This window comes from Oncorhynchus mykiss, chromosome 6, assembly GCF_057628025.1.
Source record: "Oncorhynchus mykiss isolate SJ-2025 chromosome 6, ASM5762802v1, whole genome shotgun sequence".
In the NCBI taxonomy this organism is placed as follows: Eukaryota; Metazoa; Chordata; class Actinopteri; order Salmoniformes; family Salmonidae; genus Oncorhynchus; species Oncorhynchus mykiss.
The window spans coordinates 44,556,875-44,580,171 of NC_143027.1; the positions used below are offsets into that span (position 1 = coordinate 44,556,875).

Consider the following 23,297-nt stretch of genomic DNA (forward strand, 5'->3'; position numbering starts at 1 on the left):
GAGCTGAAAAGGGATCAATCAATACTGATGCGCCTGTTTGGCTTGCTGCCAATGTCAGCCTGATAGGTAAATGTTGCGTATTGCTGAATATTTTAGCAATGCATACTTGAAAGTGACAGGAACGGCAAGACACTTACATTTTTATTTTTCAAGTACTGAATAGCACACGTAAGAATTCTACCTGCCTTTTGTGGCACAAACAAATAGATGTATGAGCAACCAATAGAAAGAACTCTGCTGTCCCACCTGTTGTGCATCTCCCACAGTTTAGCTCCCATCCTCATCTCCCAGACGCAGACCAATCCCTCACCTCCGCCACTCACAATCTTCCAATCGTCTGCCTGCACGGAGGTCACGCCCATGTGGTGGGCATACAGCGATGTGACAGAGGAGCCGGTGCGCAGGTCAAACACCCTCACCCTGAAACAGAACACAGCAAAAGCAAGTAGTCATTTCATCTCAGGAAGTGATGTTGCAGGAAGTAGATCAGACAAAGGTGGTCGATTCACTCCACTACTGAAGATATGAAAGGATGCATCTTTCCTAGGCTGGTCCCAGATCTGTTTGTGCTCTTGCCACCTCTATTGCTGTTATTTTCAAGCCATGGGACGACAATGAGTGCCAACAAGGAGTTGGCATTATAGAACCAACAGACCGGCACTCAGGCCACATCTTAACTAGGTTACCAGAGGAAACTTGGTGCCTCCGAACAATGCATTACAAAAACAACAACAGAAAACCTAAAAGACATGATCAGAAAAGACAGGCCAACAAAGACAGGAATAAACACCAACACTAGGTGACATTGAGGGGATTTCATCTGCTTCCTCTACTTTAGACCACTTATAAACGTATGTTTAATTACTTTAGCCACCAATAACACTCATTCACTCACAGCACCAAAGCTACAAATATTGAAGATGTTTTGAACTGATTAAACACGGTGCTGTTGTAGCATTAATAGAACTAAGAGGAGGATTCTTGGGTCTAGTTTGACGAGCCAAACATGCCCCACGGACCTCCAGCTCCATCTGTTGCCATCACTGCTTTAGTTTATTGGGTCCCACCGCACAGCAGCCGGAGGATGACTTCATGCAAGAAGCTTTCCAAAAGTTCATTACCCAAATTTAATTTATTTGGGGGTGAGCAGATTTAATTTCCGCTTCAATAAATTAAACGAATCAGGGTTGCATAGCTAAATGGGCATTAGCATTGTAACTAAGACGTATGGTAAGACATGGGTTGCGTCCCAAATGGCACCCTATTCTCCCTGCATAATGCACTACATCTGACCAGAGCCCTATGGGTCCTGGTCAAAAGTAGTGCACTATATAGGGGATAGGGTGACATTTGACACACTGACATGGCTGCTGAGTAGTGTTGTTTCATGGGCGCTCACGCTTCAGCAAAGGGGTTTAAAAGTTACTGTCTGGCAGCCTCCGACAGTCATAAATCTAATGTTTGGAGCGAGCCCTGGTCTTCACTGAGCTGCCAGTGGACAAGCTATTTCACATTAATCAGCATGATCCTTGTTTTCTACTAACCAGTTGAATGATAGGGGGGAAAAAAAATATATATATATATTCCACCAAAATAAAAATACCCAAACACATTTTTTTCCCCCCATGAGATGGCCATAACCAGTAACTGGTAACGTTTTAGAAAGGTCAGGAACTCACCCATCTGTTAATAAAAAATAATAATACTCACTTTTGAGGACAAACTCAAGTATATAGTACAAATATTATGAGAATATAAAAATCATATACAAATGGTCAGTTCAATTCTATGAAATTATTTAGTATTTTTTAATGTTGAGAGAGCTAAATCCGGCTGAGAATATGAAAGTGAGATGAAACTACGATGAACAAAAATATAAACGCAATATGTAAAGTGTTGGTCTCATGTTTCATGAGCTGAAATAATAAATCCCAGAAACTTTCCATATGCACAAAAAGCGTATTTCTCTAAAATGTTTACATCACTGTTAGTGAGCATTTCTCCTTTGCCAAGATAATCCCTCCACCTGACAGGTGTGGCATATAAAAAGCTGATTAAACAGCATGATCATTACATAGGTGTACCTTGTGCTGGGGACAATAAATGGTCATTAAAATGTGCAGTTGTGTCACACAACACAATGCCACAGATGCCTCAAGCTTTGAGGGAGCGTGCAATTGGCATACAGGAATGTCCACCAGAGCTGTTGCCGGATAATTATATGTTCATGTCTCCACCATAAGCCACCTCCAACGTCGTTTTAGCGAATTTGGCAGTACGTTCAACCGGCCTCACAACCGCAGACCACGTGTACCCAGCCAGCCCAGGACCACGGTGTTGAGGAGTATTTCTGTCTGTAATAAAAGCCTGTTTAGTGGGGAAAATCATTCTGATTGGCTGGGTTCCCTACAGGATGGGCCTGGCTGCCAAGTGGGTGGGCCTATACCCTCAAAGGCCCAGTCATGAGCATGAGGTGGGTGGGCCCTTGCCCAGTCATGAGAAATACATAAATTAGGGCCTAATGAATTTATTTCAATTGACTGATTTCCTCATATGAAATCTAACTCAGTGAAATTTTTGTTATTGTTGCATGTTGCATTTATATTCAGTATAGTATTGCTGCATCCGTTAAATCAGTGGTCGCCAACCGGTCGATCTTTAAGGCATTCCTAGTCGATCACCATATATTTCTGTAGAAAAGTCAACGAACGATAAAGGCTTGCGATCCTTTAAAAAATGTGTGTTAAGCTGTTACCGTAGGTGCACTTGATTCAAAAGTCTTGCGCACCGGGTAAGCAAAGTTTCCCCATGAGACAAACTCCGCCTACCCGGCGGACCGGAAAATCTGTGACTAAAATTGAGTGCACCTACTGCGCTGCCCAATCGGATAGCTTAAATCACTGTGGCTACAGAGCTTCCATGACTCTGGCCACAGCCAAGTTTAATAGACTACTAGCCTACGTAAGATTTAATAACTTTTAAAACTGTGACCACAGAGAGGACAGTTGTAAATCATTCAGCGCGTTGTGTCAAGATTGCATATTTTAGAGTAACAACAAATGTCGGTACATAGAAGTGTCTTACATTGTCTGAAAGCTTAAATTCTTGTTAATATAACTGCACTGTCCAATTTGCAGTAGCTATTACTGCGTAAGAATACCATGCTATTGTTTGAGGAGAGCTCCTAACAACAACACCGTTTTTTCACCGCAATAGGTGTGATAAATTCACCTCTGAAGGTGAAATGTGTACTTCCATTCAGAAATCTTGCTCTGATTTATTATCCAAAGGGTTCCAGAGATAACATGAAGTGTTGTTTTGTTAGATAAAATCCTAAAAAAGTCCATATAGCGGGCAAGATCGATTTTGTATTTCCACTCATTCAATTTGCAAAAAAAGGAATCTGAAAATCTCACCCTATACATTGTTTCAACGAGTCAAATCACGTTTGTATCTATTCCTCAGAGATCCTAGAAGGTAACAAGACTTCACTATTTTATTAGGGGTATAATATATCCTATAGGATACCATATTTGGTCAGAGAGCGATGCCTTCATGGCACACCAATGACGCGGGCGGCCATCCCTTGAACGACTATCTTTGTCAAATGAGCACCAATCGGGGTCAAACAAAGCTAGCTAGATAGACAATGATCTGGTATTTACGGGAGTATCAGGAAACCATGTTTATGTCATAAAATGTATGACAGCATGCCTTTTAATTTTGGACAAAAATTATAAAGGATATTCAGAGTTGAAAACTCGTTGTTTTGCAAATGTTGAACTTATAAAATGGCTACTAATACTTGGAGTCCAAGTATACAGATTTGACGATATTCTTGCAAAAAAAATAGAATATGAATGTGAATGTCTCCTTTTGCCCAAATGTACATGGGGACTTCACACTAAAAGTCTTGAGGATCAGTCATACTCCAAGTTATCCATCTGAAACGTTGCACATACACTGCTGCCATTTTGTGGACACTATCGGAATTACAACCAGAGTGATGACTATAACAGACTCCTCAATCTACACACAACATCCCTTAATGACAAAGCAAAAACAGGTTTTTGCAAATGCATTAAAAATAAAAATCTGAAATATCACCATAAGTACTCAGACAATTTATACTTAGTACTTTGTTGAAGCACCTTTGACAGCAATTGCAGCCTCGAGTCTTCTTGGGTATTTCTTGGGTATTTGTGGAGTTTCTTTCTTTTTTGCAGATCCTCTCAAGCTGTCAGGTTGGATGGGGAGCATCGCTGCACAGCAATTTTCAAGTCTCTCCAGAGATGTTCAATCGGGTTCAAGACTGGGCTCTGGCTGGGCTACTCAAGGACACTCAGAGACTTGACCCGAGCCACTCCTGCATTGTCTTGGCTGTATGCTTAGGGTCATTGTCCTGTTAGAAAGTAAACCTTCGCCTCAGAGGTCCTGAGCGCTCTGGAGCAGGTTTTCATCAATAATCTTTTTTATTTATTTTACCTTTATTTAACCAGGCAAGTCAGTTAAGAACAAATTCTTATTTTCAATGACGGCCTAGGAACAGTGGGTTAACTGCCTGTTCAGGGGCAGAACGACAGATTTGTACCTTGTCAGCTCGGGGGTTTGAACTTGCAACCTTCCGGTTACTAGTCCAAAGCTCTAACCACTAGGCTACCCTGCCGCCCCAATCTCTCTGTAATTTGCTCAGTTCATCTTTACCTCGATTCTGACTGGTCTCCCAGTCCCTGCCGCTGAAAAACATCCCACAGCATGATGCTGCCACCACCAAGTTTCCTCCAGACGTGACGCTTGGCGTTCAGGACAAAGAGTTAAATCTTGGTTACATCAGACCAGAGAATCTTGTTTTTCATGGTCTGAAAGTCTTCAGGTGCCTTTTGGCAAACTCCAAGCGGGCTGTCATGTGCCTTTTAATGAGGAGTGGCTTCTGTCTGGCCACTCTACTGTAAAGGCCTGATTGGTGGAGTGCTGCAGAGATGGTTGTCATTCTCAAAGGTTATCCCATCTCCACAGAGGAACTCTGGAGCTCTGTCAGAGTGACCATCAGGTTCCTGGTCACCTCCCTGACCAAGGCCCTTCTCCCCCAATTGCTCAGTTTGGCCAAACTACTTCCATTTAAGAATAACGGAAGCCACTGTGTTCTTGGGGACCTTCAATGCTGCAATATTATTTTTGGTACCCTTCCCCAGATTTCTGCCTCGACACAATCCTGTATCGGAGCTATTCAGACAATTATTTATTTATTTAACCGTTATTTAACTAGGCAAGTCAGTTAAGAACAAATGATTGACTTCCGGCGACGATGTGACGAGGAGCAGCAGCTAACTGTAGCTCCAACTATATTTTAACGAATTATTCAACGCCGATTTACACATTGTTATTTAAATTGTCAAACATATCAGTTACATGGAAATTTTACTTAGAAATGCACATAAGCAGACACTTTTGACAAAAAACACAAATGTCATCTCTACCTGCAGCTAGCAAGGAAAACGGGGAAGAAAAACAACCTGATGACCCAGTTCTAAATGAGATTCGCAAAATGAACAAAAATCTCAAAAGAGAAAATTGCGGGTGGGCGAAGTTGTGGCTGAAATAAAACATACAGTGCACTGAAAGCAAAAGTGGACACACTCAACAACCAAGTTACGCACGCTGAAGAGAGGACATCAACCTTGGAGGACAAGAACAACCGCCTAAACGACACTGTTGAAAAAATGGAGACTGATCGAAGAACGACTTCAATACCAGGAAAATGACATTCGGAGACACGCACTTCAGATCAGAGGGTTTCCCGAAATCCACATAAATATGGAAGATTGTGTGAAAGACATTTTACGCAACCTATTTGATAAAACACCGGAGGATGTTAAGTTAACAACATGCCCATCGAGAGAACACATCGGAAACCGACGACACTGCGCACAGGACCAGCCCCACGCAACCCCCGTCCTATCCTGGTGAAATTCTTACGATACACTGACAGGGGGAAGTTCCGGCTCAGAGCCAAGGAGCGTAGGACTTTTCAATGGAAGGAGACCAAAGTGGAGTTTTTCCCTGACTTTTTGAGGAATATGTGCTGGGTTACTTTGAGAGGATCATTACTTCGTTTCACAGACCCAAAAGAGGCAAAGAATTGTGTCATGGACGTCAATGAGGCCAAACAAATTGAGTAGCGTGGTAGGCTATGGAAGTTCCGGATGGTGGCAATGGTTCATCACGGATGGATTAACATTTTTCTCTAAGGCGATATAACTTCCCATGTTGTGAGTAAGTCTCATTGAGTGTTTATTCTACGAATGCGGCCTATAATTTATCTTTCTGGTTTACAGCTGGCATCATTATAGTACTGGATTAATCAGGACTATAGTCCAAGCATATCAAGTTTTCATTCTAATAACAGCAATAGTGGGTCAATATAGACCACAATAGGTGTGTTCGTGCCATGAGTGATGGGCACAAGCCAAAGTGTTAGTCAGCTTATTTTATTTTATCATTATTATGACTTATACCGGTCTCTCTTTTGTAGCTGACCTCAGTTTACATTCCTGTCTTTTGGATCTATACAGTTCATGTATCAGTCTCCACGAGAAAGGTAATCTCTTCTCTTTGCGAGAATAACGATCAGCCCGTCTTTATGTTCGATGGTTTGATTGATTTATGTCATCTCTATGACATGTCATATTTGTCATTTCATGCCTATATTTGGCGTTGTTAAAACGTGCTAATTCTAGCTGGTGCATCAGCGCCCGGAAGACCTCGGGACACTTCACACGGATGAAGGCCTGGTATAGGGCCTTCATACCTTTCCAAATGTTCAAGTGGAAAAAGAGTTTAAGGACAAAGAGGGATGAATCTTGATTTTACTTGTAAAGATTTCAGGACAAAATATAATATTGGTAAATATTTATGCTCCAAATGAAGATGACCCAGACTTCTTCCTTCAACTTAACAAAATAATACTGGATTTAGGTGGTTTTCCTCTGGTACTGGGGGGAATTATAAATCAGGTCCCTGAAGCTTTTTTAGATAAATCCAAAACGGGTCTAACCAGGACCTCAAACTCAAGAAGCAATTAAAATACTGTGTAAAGATGTTGGTCTTTATGATATATAGAGATTGATCAATCCAACCGCTCGCAATTACACATTATTTTCAAATAGCCACACTGTTTATTCATGCATCGACTACTTTCTGATCTCACACTCTCTCATAGATAAAGTGGGTGCTTACAATGTGGGCACGATAGCTATGACAGATCATGCACCCATTGATCTGACTGTTGAAATATTGGCAAATGAACACCAGCCTCTTACAGGACGAGGCGTTTTGTGAATTCCTTAAAACACACTTTACGATATTCTTTGAAACAAACAACAATAGTGCGAAACTTGGACCTGCCCAATATCAGGTTCTATCAATGGTGTGCCCACCTTTGTTAGATCACAAATGATGACTCCTCTATTTGGTTAGACATTGAAACTTCTCTTTCAAAATACCCCTTACAGGATCTTTTATTTTTCAGAAGTTTCAAGTCTGTAGAAGATCACTGCAATAATCCCGTTACACTTAACACACTCAAAGTATGGAGGTCAGTTCAACGCTTCCTGGGAAGGTCCAAACTAACCTCTGCTCTTACCCCAATTCTTAACAATCCAGATTTCAGTCCAGGATTGCTGGATGCCGGCTTTAACTTTTGGCTTAATAAGGGCATACGCAGGCTAAATGACTTATTTGTTGATAAGATTTTGTTGTCATTTGAGCAGATGGTCGAGAAATATCGACTCCCGAAGCAGGACTTTTTCCGCTTCCTACAAGTAAGACATTATATCCTGAAGAGCACCACCTTAATTGGTAACCCTGATGTGTCTGTCATTGAAAGAATGCTTTTTTTCCCACAAAGGAAAATGTCTGTAAGTCTGTTTTATGATACTTTAAGGTCCCTTTCTGCTGTCAACACACAGAGGGTGAAACAAGTGTGGGAGAAAGAATTGTCTGTTACTATTGACGAAGAGATGTGGGAGGACATTTGGAGATATGCAAAAACAATATCTATATGTAATCGTACTAGAGCAATCCAATTAAGAATAATACACAGATTGCATATATCCCCAAATCGCAGACATGCTTTTAGCCCCACTTCCTCTTCCCCTCAGTGTCTTAAATGCAAAACTGATACAGGCACTCTAACACATTGTTTATGGTCATGTACCAAAATACAAAGATACTAGTCTGGTGTTCTGCAAGAAATTGAAAAGATCCTAGGGGTTGATCTAGAATTGGAACCAGTTTCTTTACTGTTAGGTCTCCCTAGTAGGCAGGTTACTTCTGTGGGTAAAAGGAGGCTTTACAACATCCTTACCTTCGCAGCGAGGAAAAACATCCTTTTACAGTGGATTAGTGATAAGGTTCCTTCTATTAAAGATTGGCATAAGATACTATTTGAATGGGTGCCTCTGGAATATCTGACATGTACATTGCATTCTAAAACAGACCAGTTCTACAAAGTATGGGAACCTTATCTAAATTACCTAGAACCTGAGGTATCAGCTATTATGCTGCAAGGATTGTCGTGGAAATGTCCACTATTTACCAAATCATGGGAGCAAACCACACACACACAAGTCAGAGTCAACAGGATTCTCGTAGAATGACGGGGATGTATGTATTTCAGAACTACACTGTACGTTCCATGTGTTGAACCTAACCTCTTGGTTTAAACTGAGCTTTTTTGTTTAATTTCTGTTTGTAAGTTTGTTTAAAATGTATGTATTGAGAGACGTGATGGGGTGAGAGAAGCACCGAGCGGGAAGAGGAAAATGGTGTACGTATGTATATGTATGTGTATGTGTATGTGTATATATATATATATATATATGCGTAGATATGTGTAAGTGGGTGCTGTTTTTCTTTTTTTCTGTGTGCTTTGTCTCTGTTGTTGTATCTCTTAATATGGGTGACAATTGTGAAATTCCAATAAAAATACTGTTTAAAAAAAAAAAAAGAAGAAGTCTTTGTAGCTTCCCAAATAGGCTCTCTCTTTATTGAGAACTCGACTAGGCCAATCTGGGTGGACATGGAGGAAGAACTTAATGCCCCATTTCAGAGCATCAGATTATTTGAGTCAACAAAAGGTGGGACTCCAGTATCCAATACTGTCCCATACTAAAAAAATATATGGAGCCAGATTCATATATATATATATGTGAGTGAGTGAGTGAGTGAGTGAGTGAGTGAGTGAGTGAGTGAGTGAGTGAGTGAGTGAGTGAGTGAGTGAGTGAGTGAGAGAGAGAGAGAGAGATCTTCACCTTTCTTGATAAGCTATGCTTCGTTATGGAACAACCCTAAATTGAAAATAGGGGGACACATGGTTTTCTGGAAAGGTTGGTATAGAAAGGGGATAAAGAACATTGGCTGTCTGTATCAAGAAAACACTTTTACCTCTTTTGAAGAGCTGAGGTCCAAGTATAATACAGAAACAGGACTTTTGAAGGCATCTCCAGCTTAGGTAGGACATAACAACAAATTCCTAGTACATTCCGATATAAGCGTTAAGATAGAAATCCTATGCAAATTACCACATACCACAGGGCTTATACAGTGGGGCAGAAAAAGTATTTAGTCAGCCACCAATTGTGCAAGTTCTCCCACCTAAAATGATGAGAGAGTCCTGTAATCTTCATCATAGGTACAGTTCAACTATGACAGACAAAATGAGAAAAAGACGGCCTACCCAGGTCAAACCCTAACCCAGACGACGCTGGGCCAATTGTGCGCCGCCCTATGGGACTCCCAATCACGGCTGGTTGTGATATAGCCTGGTATCTAACCAGGGTCTGTGGTGATGCCTCTAGCACTGAGATGCAGTGCCTTAGACCGCTGAGCCACTCGGGGCTTGATTCCTTCGAATTCATGGCTTGGTTCCTTCGAATTCATGGCTTGGTTTAGTCTGACATGCACTGTCAACTACGGACCTTATATAGACAGGCGTACCATTCCAAATCATGTCCACTCAATTGAATTTACCACAGGGGGACTCCAATCAAGTTGTAGAAACATCTCAAGGATGATCAATGGAAACAGGATGCTCAATTTCAAGTGTCATAGCAAAGGGCCTGAATACTTATGTAAATAAGTTATTTATTTTTAATGCATTCGGGTATCGTGTGTAGATTGATGAGGAAAACATTTCAGTTAATCCACTTAAGGCGGCTGTAACGTAACAAAATGTGGATAAAGGGAAGGGGTCTGAATACTTTACGAATGCACTGTAGGCCAGAAAATGTGACACGTCACTCCCTATGCAATATGCAAACATGGGGTCTGAAAACTGACACTTTAAGTCAGCCCTGCGAAAAGAGAAATGGGGCTTTCTTGCATTATAAGACATGGGACCATTTGACGTTCACAGCAGTGGGGGCTGCTGAGGGGAGGAAGGCATAAATAGTAACGGTTGAAATGGAGTCGCTGGAATTGTATCAACCACATGGAAACCATATGTTTGATACCATTGCATTGACTCCATTCCAGCCATTATTATGAGCCATCCTCCCCACAGCAGCCTCCATTGGTTCACAGAGAACTTTGTACACAAAAATGTCAGTTGCCACGGGTCCAAAACTGCTCTAAGTCTCCCAAATAGGGGGCTTAACATCTATACAACACAGTAATGTGAGAGTGGAACTGTAAACCAGATTAGGAATGACATTGAACCGTATGTTCAAGTATTTGAGTGTCTGTCATCTTAAAGGCCCAGTGCAGTCAAAAACATGATTTTTCAGTGTTTTATATATATTTCCACACTATGAGGTTGGAATAATACTGTGAAAATGATTATCCTTTTAGTGTAAGAGCTGTTTGAAAAGAGTCTGATTTTTGGCCTTCCATGGTGACATCACCAGGCATTAAATTAGTTAATAGCCTGTCTGACAATAACACATGTTCGGTTTTCCCTCCCCACTCAGACAGTCCTAACAAAATGATTGCTTGAGAAATTGACCCTTCTTTAAGCCCCGCCCCAGAATTTTGGCCAACCAATGGACAGCAACTCTGACAAGCTCACGTTTCAAATGCATGAAAGCCAATGAGAGCTATAGCAAAACTGAGTTAATAAAAAAAAAGCTAAATTGTTTAAATAGCTAACGTTAAATTGCTTAAACAGTGCACATGGGGTACTTGCTACTGTGATTCCTAAAATGCAAAGCCTATTGGAGTATTTTTCTAATCTGAAATTATATGTTATTATAAATGATTATATGTTACATTGTTTGCTAGCTCAGCTGGTTAGAGCTAGCGATCAGTCTCTTTGACCACCAAACGTTGTTAACGCTAGCTAGCCAGACAGTTAATATAACTTTGTTTTCTCGAAATGTATGTTATCTAGCTAGGTTTGCTATATTATGAATCCAACTATCATCTGCTGTCGACATCAGGATACGACTTGAGATAACTAGTTAGCTCCAAAACTAGTTTTGAGTGCATGACAGTGCATTCAGCCATCCAGTGGCAAGCCACACACTACATTGTACCGGGTTCCCGTGAAGCAATTGTAATGACATTCCACCACAACGTACCTGATAGAAAAAAATGTTGTCCGAGGTTGCAACAGTAACCAAAGGGGGCAAGGCTTAGCAAAGAGTGAATTGCCCGTTGCTAAGAAGCTATTTTTGTTTCTTTCTGAACATTTTAATTGAACATAGTAAGGTGCTTCATTGTTACACAGAAATGAGTTGATATTGAGATAACAATGGCTGCATTGGACCTTTAACACCAGTTGAGCTCAATAAAGGTATGTTTAAAACTAGACTGGCAACTATTGAATGTTTTACCACAGAATGCATGAGATTACACTTGATTCAATGAAATGGAAAGGCTAATAGAGGAGACAAAGCAGACAGTATATTTTTCTTTGTTTTAGGGTTGTGGTTTGTTATTTCCTATGGGTACAGGACCACTGGGCACGACCATGGCTCTCTCTCCATTCCACCCCCCCATCCCTTCCTCTCTCCCTCCCCAGTCCCCAAAATCCTTCCTGTTTGTTCAGATGTGGCCCAGGCAATTATGATCAAGGCAGTATTCCAGACAGCCCCGGCCTTATCAGGACCCTCGTTTGCGCCCTAGAAACTTCAGAACGAGTGTGAGAGAGCAACTCATTTGGAGAAAAGAGAGACGGAGAGGAGGAAGAGACGCATTAGGCCCTGGCCTTTGGCCATCCTAATGGACAGCTAGAGCAGACCCGCTGCCTGCCTTCTCATCTCCCTCGTGCCCCTTTGTCCCTGGCACATCAGACAAGGCCAAATGGTCACAGCCAAGTTGGCCTCCGACTGCCTACGTACAAGACTACTTAATCAGAGAGAGGGACATAGGTAAGAGTCTCCTACTTTGTCTATTATTCTTACAGATGGGGGTCATACTTTACGAGAACGGCTGTGCCCAACGAGATGTAGTGCTACACATGCTTTCCTCGCTTTTGGCTGTCTACTTAAGGCCTGATGAATTTGGTGAAGGAGTTTGATTTGTAAGGATTCTGCCAAAAGTGCTATGCTTTCACCTGCCAACTCCTGTCCCGCTGTCAGGGACAAGTGCAGATGAGGATGGCTCTCTTTTGTGTCTTTCTTTCCCCATACTGACGGCCAGGTTGCAGATGCAGCATCTGTGTGTGTGTATACAGCGGCTGAATGGCGAGGCCACTGGACGGCAATGTGGAGACTGCCATCGTCTGCCACCCTGCTGTTTCCTTCACAAATACCCCCAGGTGATGGGCTGGCTTCAGATAACACACTGTCCACCCCGACCGACGCTCGTTGCCACAAAGAGTATTTCACAAAGAGTATTTCACTTCCAATCATTAATTAGGTCCCCTCTCCCTCTCTCTCATAACGAATTTTGATGCTTTGTTTTTCAAGGTATGCCAGTTGTGTGAAAAATTGCTTTTCTTTTCGCAACTTTGCAAAACACCTGATCCCCCTAGAAGTACGCTGTGATTTGCACCTCTACGTTCCAATATTCCTAATCAGTTGTAATTGTGTGTTGAGGAATATTGTGTTGTGATAAACAGTTATTGCATCTGACTTGAACCTGGAAGGTATACCCAAGGGAGCCACAGGCACTACGGTGGTGCTCAAACTTGTCAGACAAAAGTATGTGAGACAGATTTTAACACCATAGTGCCTATGTGTGTGTGTGTGTGTGTGTGTGTGTACCCAGCTGGTGTGGTGACACATACAGCGGTCCCATACCTCCTATCTTTGTTTCCACAGATGAGCATGTGAGGAGGGCTGTCTCTCAGGTTGACACAGGAGAAGTCTCCCGCTGAGTTCCCCACAGATATCTCCGACTGGCCCGTCTCTAGGCTGTACACATGGATCTGAACACACACACACCAACACAGTTAAGACTCATTCACTACGGTTGCAAAAGTTAGCACCAGAGGAAACACATAGAAGTTATTTGACAATGGCTTCTGTTGCTACAGACATATTTACTCATCCCTGAACACTGCAGCAGGAGTTAGACAGCACCTGCATATGAGCAGATAAAATGCAGTAGTGGAAACAGCGGAGTAAATAGTCACAATGTACTCTAAATCCAGCAACAGCGTCAGACTTAAGGCAGTAAAGACAAGTTGATCTTCACAACTTTCTAGTCATGCACACACTGGGCTGGACGATATGGACAAAATCCATATCACGATAAATTGACTGAATTATCACAATAACGATAAATAGAAAGATATGTTTATAACATTAATGTGAACCAGTTCTACATTTATTTTACATTTTTATATCCCCTTCAAACTAGGCTACTATTATTACTTTGAATGTTGTGGCTATCAATTGTCCCATTAACAAAGCACCCATATTAGTAGACTTATTTCATTTCAAACTTCTCCAGTATAGGCATCTTATCGTAAGGAACAATATCAGCAAAATGTCCACGATAGGTGGTTGGTTCAGTCGGTGTCGCTCATTTTCGGTTTATCGTCCCAGCTCTATCCCCAACACGCCCTAATACACACACAGCACTATTGGCAAAGTCTGAGAGCTACTGAATTATGCATGCCATTATGAATCTCCTAAGATGCCTTTCAGAAGTGTGCCGAGTTAAAAGCCCACTGAGAATCACTCACACTTGTCTGTCTGTCTGAGCTCAGACTTCTCACAACACTTTCCTTCACCTCACATTTACAAAGGAATTAATCTCTGTGCTGTTAACAGGCAGAAGACAATGCTTTGTAACAGATTCTAGACTGAGTTCAGGTGGGTATGCGGAGAGCCAAACACAGTACTTGGATCAATACCGACAGGTTATCAGGATGAATGAGTGAACAGAGAAGAGTGCTCAAATGGTTCCATGTCAATAATCATAAACACTACCTTTCCTTTGCAAAAAAGATTCAGCTAAGAATGTAGTATTGCAAAGCTAAATTAAAACAAGTTTGACAATGATAGGAGGGCAATTGACCCACAAACATCCCTATTCATTCAAATAGAACAATTAAGTGTGTTCCCTCCAGTCAGAGAGAGAGAAATATGAATAAGAGAGAGAGTGGGGAGAGGAAAGAGAGTATGTAAGAGAAAAGGGAGAGGAACCGAAAGAGGGAGAGAGATAGAGATGAAGAGGAAAGAGAGCAGGCAGCATGATGTAAGGCTTGAGAAAGTGCCAGCTGTTTTGTGTCCCCTATTTTGAGATGGCCCTGAGTGGAGCATGCCAAAATCACACAGGACACACAGACGGACATACAGGCACACACACACAGCTTGATGGGGGGTGGGATGAAAGGGAAGGAGCGGTAAGGGGGCTGTCTGCCTGCATGTTTTTTTTTTCAATTAATCATCATCTTTTTAGGGAGGAGGTTTGATTAAAAAGCATCCCAAACCAGCAATTATGTGGAGGAGCCATCAGGGCAGTTTAAAGCTAATGGTCAACCAGTTAAGTGGGCACCTCAGCATGTGTTGATGTAAGGAATCATGGCTTGGCTACAGCAGTCATCGGGTTAATGTGCCTGACAGAAAAAAAAGAAGAAAAAAAGGAACCGCTAATCTATAATTTGTCCTAACTCACTCCCTTCACCAGTCCCTTTGTTTGGTAAACAAACACATATGTCCCTTATCTATTGTCAAATAATGCAATGAGTTGATGAGTTCATGTTGCATTAGACTTTCAGGTGCATTGTTTAAAGGGGCAGTGCAGTTAAATGTGATTTTCCTGTTTATTTTCTCATATTTCCACACTGAGGTCGAAATAACACTATGAAATTGTGAAAATTACGATAAATGCCTTTTTTGTGTAAGAGCTGTTAGAAGGAAAAAAATCCTGGAATTTCAGCCTCATCAGATGGGATGGAACTTTTGGCCCACATCATGACATCACAAGGTGATCTGATTATAATAGACCAATGACTGTTTATCTGGGTAAGGGGGTGGACCCTGGACCATGCTATCAGCCAATCAGGGCTGTGTATGTAAATATCTTCACATTTCTTTCCGAACGCCCACACAGACTGAGCATTTCAAGGGCCAAAGGAGGCTCAGGGAAATAAATGATAACAAATATATTCTGTAGTTAGTTTCATGATATAAACACACAGTGATTTGTTAAGGCATACATTGGTGATTTAAAAACATAATTACAAAGACTGCATGGGGGCTTTAAGCTAATGATTTTAAACAAGTTGATCTACACAACATAGACTGACATGGACATTAATTACGCTCAAATAGTTTAAAGATATGCCTACAAAGCAACCGGTCGGAAGTGAATCAAGAGCATTTATCTAAACGACAAACGGAAGAGGTCACACTTTCCCCTGAACAAATATACACTGAGTGTACAAAACAGTAGGAACACCTGCTTATTCCATGATAAAGACTGACCAGGTAAATCCAGATGAAAGCTATGATCCCTTATCAATGTCACCTGTTAAATCCTCTTCAATCAGTATAGATGAAGGGGGGGGGACAGGTTAAAGGAGGATGTTGAAACCTTGAGACAATTGAGACATGGATTGTGTATGTGTGCCATTCAGAGGCTGAATGGGCAAGACAAAGATTTACAGTAAGTGCCTTTGAACGGGATATGGTAGTAGGTGCCAGGCGCAACAGTTTGAGTGGGTCAAGAACTACAACGCTGCTGGGTTTTTCACAATCAATAGTTTCCCCTATGTATCACGAATGCTCCACCACCCGAAAGAAATCCAGCCAACTTCACACAACTGTGGGAAGCATTGGAGTCGACATGAGCCAGCATTCCTGTGGAACGCTTGACACCTTGTAGAAGCCATGCCCAGATGAATTTAGGCTGTTTTGAGGGCAATAGGTGGTGCAACTCAATATTAAAAAGGTTATGTACACTCCGTGTACGTAATGGTTCTGTTCTGTGTAATCTATGTAATGATTGTGTTCCGTGTTAGGTCTATAAGCTGTGCTGCCTGTGGTTTTACCAGCTCTATCTGAGTGGCTGCAGGGTACAGGGTAACAGGAGCCCAGTAGAGAGCAGCTGAGCAGATGTCCAGACCCCCAGGTCCACTAGCAAGGGAGGGATTGGGGAGTTGGGGGTGTAGGTCCCCTGGCAGGGGAGAGGGAGTAGTAATGAGGACCTGGAGACTGACTGCTAGCTGACTGGCTGACTCTCGCAGACACCAGACAGACATAAACAGTCCCAATAGATAGTCATGAACAAGACACAGACAGGAAAGGCAAACGGACAGACAGACAAGAGAAGAGTGGCACATTGTTTGACCTGGATAACAAAGACAATACATGTCATAATACATTCAAAACATTTAGCTAGTAGAAAAGCAACCAATCATAGTGATGACTCACTTTTCAGTGTGAAAAGAGAGATAACATGTCTGGATGCCACCACCATTTCTTTGACAGCTTTTAATTAGGCATATGTCTTCTCATTAAATAGCATATAACACATTCTGCCTCGCCAGAGTCTGTTGGCAATTCTTACTTCCCTCTTCGCAGAAGGAAAATGCTGTCAGAAACACTATGAAGCCGATAGACTTGTTAAAGCGGATTAAAAGTTGTAATTTTTTAAGTTTAATTAGTGAAGGGAAAATGTGACGATCATGAATTGGCATAATTTTGTGAAGATGAGCTAGCTAGGTCTATAGTGGAGAATGAAAACAAAAGAAACTCAATGCTCAATGACCAATACCATGTCAAATATACAAACTTAGAGATGTTGCCTTAGATTACTTGATTGGATAGTGAAACTATTCAAGTAGCCGGCACTATTTTGGACGGAAAGACACACCAACAAAACGTGTACCAAGATCTATGGAGCTGGCAGCCTATATGACGTCTCTCTTGATTGTAGAAGCAGAACTCCAGTTCATAATATGATTTAGTTTAGCTGTAATCTCTGTTAACCCAGCAGTAAAATCGAGTGTAATTTGGTCCAATGCGTGATCAACTTCTGTGTTCATACTTAGAAATTGAAAAGTTAGAAATTGATAGTTCAGGCAAAAGTCCCCCCCTTCCAATCTGTGTGGGCACACACGCAAAGCACTCGAGGCAAAGCAGTAGAAGCACCGCCTTCGCCCAATCCTGATACGTCCAAATAACCAGTGACGATACCCCAAAAAATGGAAAGAATGCCGCTCGTTATCTCGCGCATCCCATTCAATCGTGGCAGATTATTTGTACTACATGCAGAAACTGCCCACGGGAGATCAGTTTAGCTGTAACCTTGAGAGGAAGGAGTAAAGTTATCCCTCAGACTTTCTCTAAGGTCCACTATGTGGTGCTGTAGGGCTAATATAACAACATCAGCAATGAGAACATTGTAATGATGTCAGGGGGAGAGTCTGCCAAAGACCTGTCGAACCAACAGAGAGAGGCTCCATTTGGGACCGGTCCCTAGTCACTTGACTAATTACTTAAGTACCAGTATCGGTGCTAAACAAAACATAAAACTTTTAAGAGGAGAGAGACAGACTGAGATTTTTATCTAAGTGGGTTTTTGAAACAGTGAGATATTCCTTTGGTCACAAAACAGAAAAACAGCTCTTGCAAAAAAAATAGTCTTGAAATACACTGGAAAGCATGACAATGGTTTCGTATTGAAACCCAAACCTGATCCCTGAGCAACTATTTTGTCTCCTGGGTATGTAATCTGCAGAGGGATAAATAAAGGTATGAGCCTCCGTTAGGAGCAAGGTCCTTAGATACAAGACATTAATAGACGCAAACAGCAACTTCTTTGGGAACAAGAGACTAAACTTGCTTAGTGTGCGTGTGTGTGAGAGAGTTTGTGCATTAAGAGAGTAAACTAAATACTACAGTAATTAGGAACAATACCCAGTAGGAGTAGTTCAGCTATTTCTATGCCCACAATCCTCAGCGGGTGGCCCCATTTCTGTCCCAGATTCCCCAAGTTGGGATGCACCACCCCATTGGGGTCCCAGAGACTCTAAATACACTCAGATTGGTGCATTGCTACTCATTGCTAGATTGGTGCAGGTTTTGGGGTGACATAATAGGGTTGCAATTAATTTAGGACTTCAATTCAACCCTATACTAACATCAATAAAAGCCTAATTCAAGGTTGGCCAATTTGTAGCCGTCCAAATGTGTTGAGTGCTTAGAAACATAATGGTGTGGGCTTCAGTTTTGGCTTTGTGCATAGCTTTGGCATAGCTACCTCAATTTAACCCTGTTCCCAACTCCAAGGACAGTAGAACAAAAGCCACAGCTGGGTTGTATTCATTAGGCATCAAAATAAAAAATTGTGGAAAACGGCCTGGAACAGAAGGGACCACCTTATCTTTATTTGAAAAGTTGTGCCCTGATGCATAGGACCATGTAAAAATACTATTTTAGTACACTGTTGATGCACCCACCTTGTTGCCTCCATCGTTCATGGCCCAGCCACAGCTCTTGACCCCCAGGGCAGCGTGAGAGGCCGAGGCATCCAGACAGGTGATGGGGTGGCCGTAGACGGTGTGGAGCACCCGGGGTTCCAAGTCCTCAGGGGCCAGCAGGAACACCGTCTCCCCAGCAGACAGGGCCACCAGGGGGACACTGTCCCCTCCTCGCCCCCCGGCCCATGGCACCACAACCATAGACTCCACCTGGGACCAGAGTCTCTGTTAGAACAAGTTATAGCAAATTTATTCAGCCTGCTGACTACTGTCACAGGGAGTGAAACATCTAAAGTAGCTCCCATATGAAAAGTTCATTTGCACTGTTAATGAACAAACTAATATGGTATAATGGATTGACTGTGACAAAGTTGAAATTGAAATCACAACAGCACACTGGATCAATGTAGACACCCTATCATTGCTACAGGGAATTGTATCATAATCCTCATTAAAATTATAAAGCTGATGGTGCTTTTCCAGACAAATCAGAGACAGACAGATAGACAGAGAGAAAGAGAGCAAGGTAGACTCACAGGTTTGGGTAGCGTGGCCTGGCAGAGGGTTCTCCAGTAGCCCCTCTCATCAGGCTGGTCCAGCCGGACGTCTAGCCCAGCAGCAGTAGCCAAGGTGGGGCTCTCCAGGCTCAGAGCCAGGGCGTGGACCCTCCCAGGGATCTGGAAGTGGTGGACGGGCTCCTGTCCCGTCTCTGTGCTCCACACATCCACACATCCTACACAGGAGCAGAATATACAGTTAACATGTACTCAAAGACTTCGCAATGTGGCCCTCCATGTGTCCATACACCTTAGTGGAACTTGGTAATAAAGTGTGAACTGTACATCTGCCTCCTGCCGGTCATTATCATGCCTTTTAACAGAGGCACCAGGGTAGTTATACCTATCAAAACCGGCAAAGACCACCGACCAACAGGTGGCGCCCCTTTTCAATGCCCTAAACTGGAAGGCTAGCCAGTAAAATAGCCACTAAGTTGACTGCAGAGTTGAGGACCCTCATTCACCATCGTCATAGGCAGCCACAGCCACAGTGTTGTTGACCCGGATGTGACTGACGTGAGGTCTGGGGGTGACGTCTGCCGTCAGGGGGCTTGGCTTCAGGAAGGAGGCTGCAGAGTCCCAGTGGAGAGTGTCCCACAGTCTCACGTCCCCTGACGTGTACCTGAGGGGACAAAAAACAATGTAAGCGATGCTACATTTTTATTTTGAAATGACCTAAGGCTCCATTTAAACAAGCAGCCCAGTTCTGATATTTTTTTTCACTAATTGGTCTTCTGAAAAAAATTGGATGTTAAAATATCTTATGCAATTGGTCAAAAGACCAATTAGTGGAAAAAAAGATCAGAACTGGGCTGCATGTCTAAACACAACCTATGAAGCATGAGGCTGCATCTTAATTTTCCCCATTAAATATGCTAACTGTGTACCATGGTAACCATCCGTGCATTTTATGTGAATATGAGTGGATGTCTGTGTGCTTATGGGCGACACGACAGTAAATGGGTGGGTGATGATGTGGTTCAAATGTGTGAGTATCTGTGAGTCTCAGTCATTTGGAGGCATGGCAGAGATAACACAGCCTTTCCAGGGGGTGGGTATGGTGGCAGCTGAGTCCTTCACAGACGGCCTGGGACGAGCCACGCCACCCCAGGCACAGCCATATACCCCAGCACCAGCTGCCCTGGGCTGCCTCAGACAGACCAAGACCCTCTCTGGTGCTGGAGCCTGGATGTGGTTCAGGATTCGTGCTGAGCTGGGCAGCTGGAGAAAGCTGCAGACTGACAACCACAGAGAGTGGCACCAAAGGGCTGCTGGATAAAACCTTTCAGCTATTTAGCTACTAACAACACTGTGGCACAAACATGGTATGATAGATAGCTTCCATCCCCCCCACTAACTTAAACCACATCAGCTAGCTACTGTACCACCTACTTCAATCAGCATCCATATCCCAACATGAGGAAACAAGAGACAGAGAGAGACAGATAGAGAGGGGGAAAGGGGGCTAAAACACTCCATCTGACATCTCAGGGTTTGTTAGGAAGGTAACAACAGGCGCACACTCTACATAATTAGTGCAGTATCTTTCAGCCAAGAATCAACAGGAGAAATGTATGCCTCAGCTGGCACTTTTCTTCATCCAAATAATCTCTGGAAACTTCTGACATATCAATTCCAAGGAAGATAACAACCTACAGTTCTGCTTCATCAGTGCATCTACAAGATCCTACATAAAAGTGAGAGAAATATTACCTTATGTGTCATTACAAAATGTCCACAAAAAAGCAACCTTGGTTAAACAAGGATCCTAATTTCAAAGGGTTGCTAAAATCTACAATGAGTATCTTAGAAAATCAGTCATCCAAATCTCTAGATGTGAATAGATGTAGGTAAAAAGAATTTGCAGCAGCAGGCAGGCCTCTGTTGTCTGGCTGAGACGGTCTCTCAAAATGGAACCCTATTCCCTATGTAGTTCACTAGTTTTGACCAGGGCCCGTAGGGGGCTCTGGTCAAAAGCAGTGTAATATCTATGTGGGGAATAGGATGCCATTTGGGACACAGGCTGAGAGTTCACCGGGGCCAGGGGAGAATTTAATCAGACCACCCCCTGGGCACCAGCCTCCTGATACAACGTTTACAAGATTCATTTCAGCAGCTGAGAACTCAAGTCACGCTATCATCCTACAGTAATGGGCCCAGTCAGTTTAAGTAGCTTACTTGATGCAAACATTTTTTTACAACAGGTTGAATTTAAAGAGTTTGAGAAAAAAGGACAAAGACAAGTGGTGGGTCTATTTTAGTACAAAGTCAGTGCAGCAGCTCAATTTCTATCAATCACCATTTATTGGCTGAAACCGTGCTGATCACCACAACTGCTTGCCCCTCCTGACATTAAAAACTAAGGATGGGCATTTTAAATGATTTCACTATTCAAATAATATCATGTTTTTTTTTTCGGAATCCGGATAGTCTAAATAAAAAAAATACATATTTTGCTCTACTCTCTTAACCAATCAGTTGTTTTCAGGGTACAATATCGGTAGTTTTTGGCTAACAGTAGCCTAGGCGAATAGTAACAGTGAAAGAAGTCTGATGTTCTCCATCATATAATGTTGTGTTTTCTGGTGAGTGTTTCACATTGATCTGTGTCAGGTCTTGTGGAACCCTGCGTTGGTGCACGTTTATAGGCTAATCGTTATTTGAAGTGGGAAAAATACGATAACGTTGTCAGGGCTGACCCGAGGGATAAATGTGCTATGATAGTAAAATGCCCTTTAATTTAAAATGCAACCCATAGAGCATGAGAGAGAAAATTAGCTTGAAAAGAAAACAATCCCATTGTATATCCTCTGAACTGTAATCTACATTTAGTGTACAACTGTAAATAATGTTCTGTCAGCCATGTGACGTCTGAAGCAGCAGTAGCTCAATGTGCCATACGTAAACACTACATTCTAAAGTTTGTTGTTTTATCAAATTATGCATTTCAAATGTCATGATATATCCTTGTGTGTAACAACTTAACATGGACAATTTAATTCAGAGAAAGCTTTTTCATTGTTAAAATAAGCATTAAAAAAAGTGTTGGAATACTAACGTCCAATCAGATATCCAGATATTTGATTAACCGTGCCCATCCCTACTAAAAACAGGTTATGTTATATATCTTACCCAGCAACAACATAGCTGTCACAGGAACTGACATCACACAACACTTTCCCCAGCTCGTACTGCAGTTGGCTGATTGATCCAACACGATTCTAGGAGTATGAAGAGAGACACAAAACATGTTGTTTCTAGACATCCCTATGTAATTACAATGCTGTTACTATAGTTAATACTCTACAGTTTGATGGGTGTAAGGGCAACTTCAGGTGAAGTGTTGCCAAAGTGTCATCTCAGAAAAGCATTTAGTTAACTGAACCCCTACCTTCCAGTTGGAGCGCACAGTGTTTTCAGAGTTCCTGCAGTCTCGTAACATGCTCTTCCAGCAGGGGGAGTCAGAGACAGAGGCCCCGTGCTGATAACCCTCTGTCTGACACATCCTAAACCACAGCACCTCATCCTCTGCCAGGACCCCCCACGCCTTGCTCACCTGTGAAAGTATCAGCGAGGCTATAATGAATACTCATTGATCACCATATACTGTACATCAGAATAGATTGAACAAATCAGTGTAAAGTCAATATTCAGACCTATGTTTCAAGTGACAACAGAGTCATTATGATTTTTATGTGATTGAAAATCACAGTTTACCTGAGCACATCGCCCCAGCTCGGTCCGACTGAGGTACTGGAAGATCTTCAGAGCTAACTCGTAGGGCAACTCAATGTCAAAGAAGGGAATGTCATTTGTCTCATTCTGCAAAAATAGGAAAATACCAATGAAATCGAGATCCACAC

The 23,297-nt window shown here is 42.3% G+C and overlaps 1 protein-coding gene across 2 annotated transcripts in view; it reads right to left on the bottom strand.

Annotated features, from left to right (window-relative positions):
• fbxw8 (F-box and WD repeat domain containing 8) overlaps positions 1-23,297 on the bottom strand; it is a 29,652-nt gene that overhangs the window by 5,418 nt on the left and 937 nt on the right. The window contains exons 2-9 of one of the 2 annotated variants that reach the window (XM_021606588.3): positions 23,152-23,256; positions 22,826-22,990; positions 22,567-22,655; positions 19,899-20,056; positions 19,414-19,610; positions 18,857-19,087; positions 13,242-13,369; positions 247-420 (exon numbers count right to left, since the gene is read on the bottom strand). In XM_021606588.3, the coding sequence (XP_021462263.3) occupies positions 247-420; positions 13,242-13,369; positions 18,857-19,087; positions 19,414-19,610; positions 19,899-20,056; positions 22,567-22,655; positions 22,826-22,990; positions 23,152-23,256 (1,247 nt within the window). Of the gene's footprint in view, positions 1-246; positions 421-13,241; positions 13,370-18,856; positions 19,103-19,413; positions 19,611-19,898; positions 20,057-22,566; positions 22,656-22,825; positions 22,991-23,151; positions 23,257-23,297 lie in introns of both variants that reach the window. The other variant, XM_036980168.2, reaches the window with a different exon arrangement.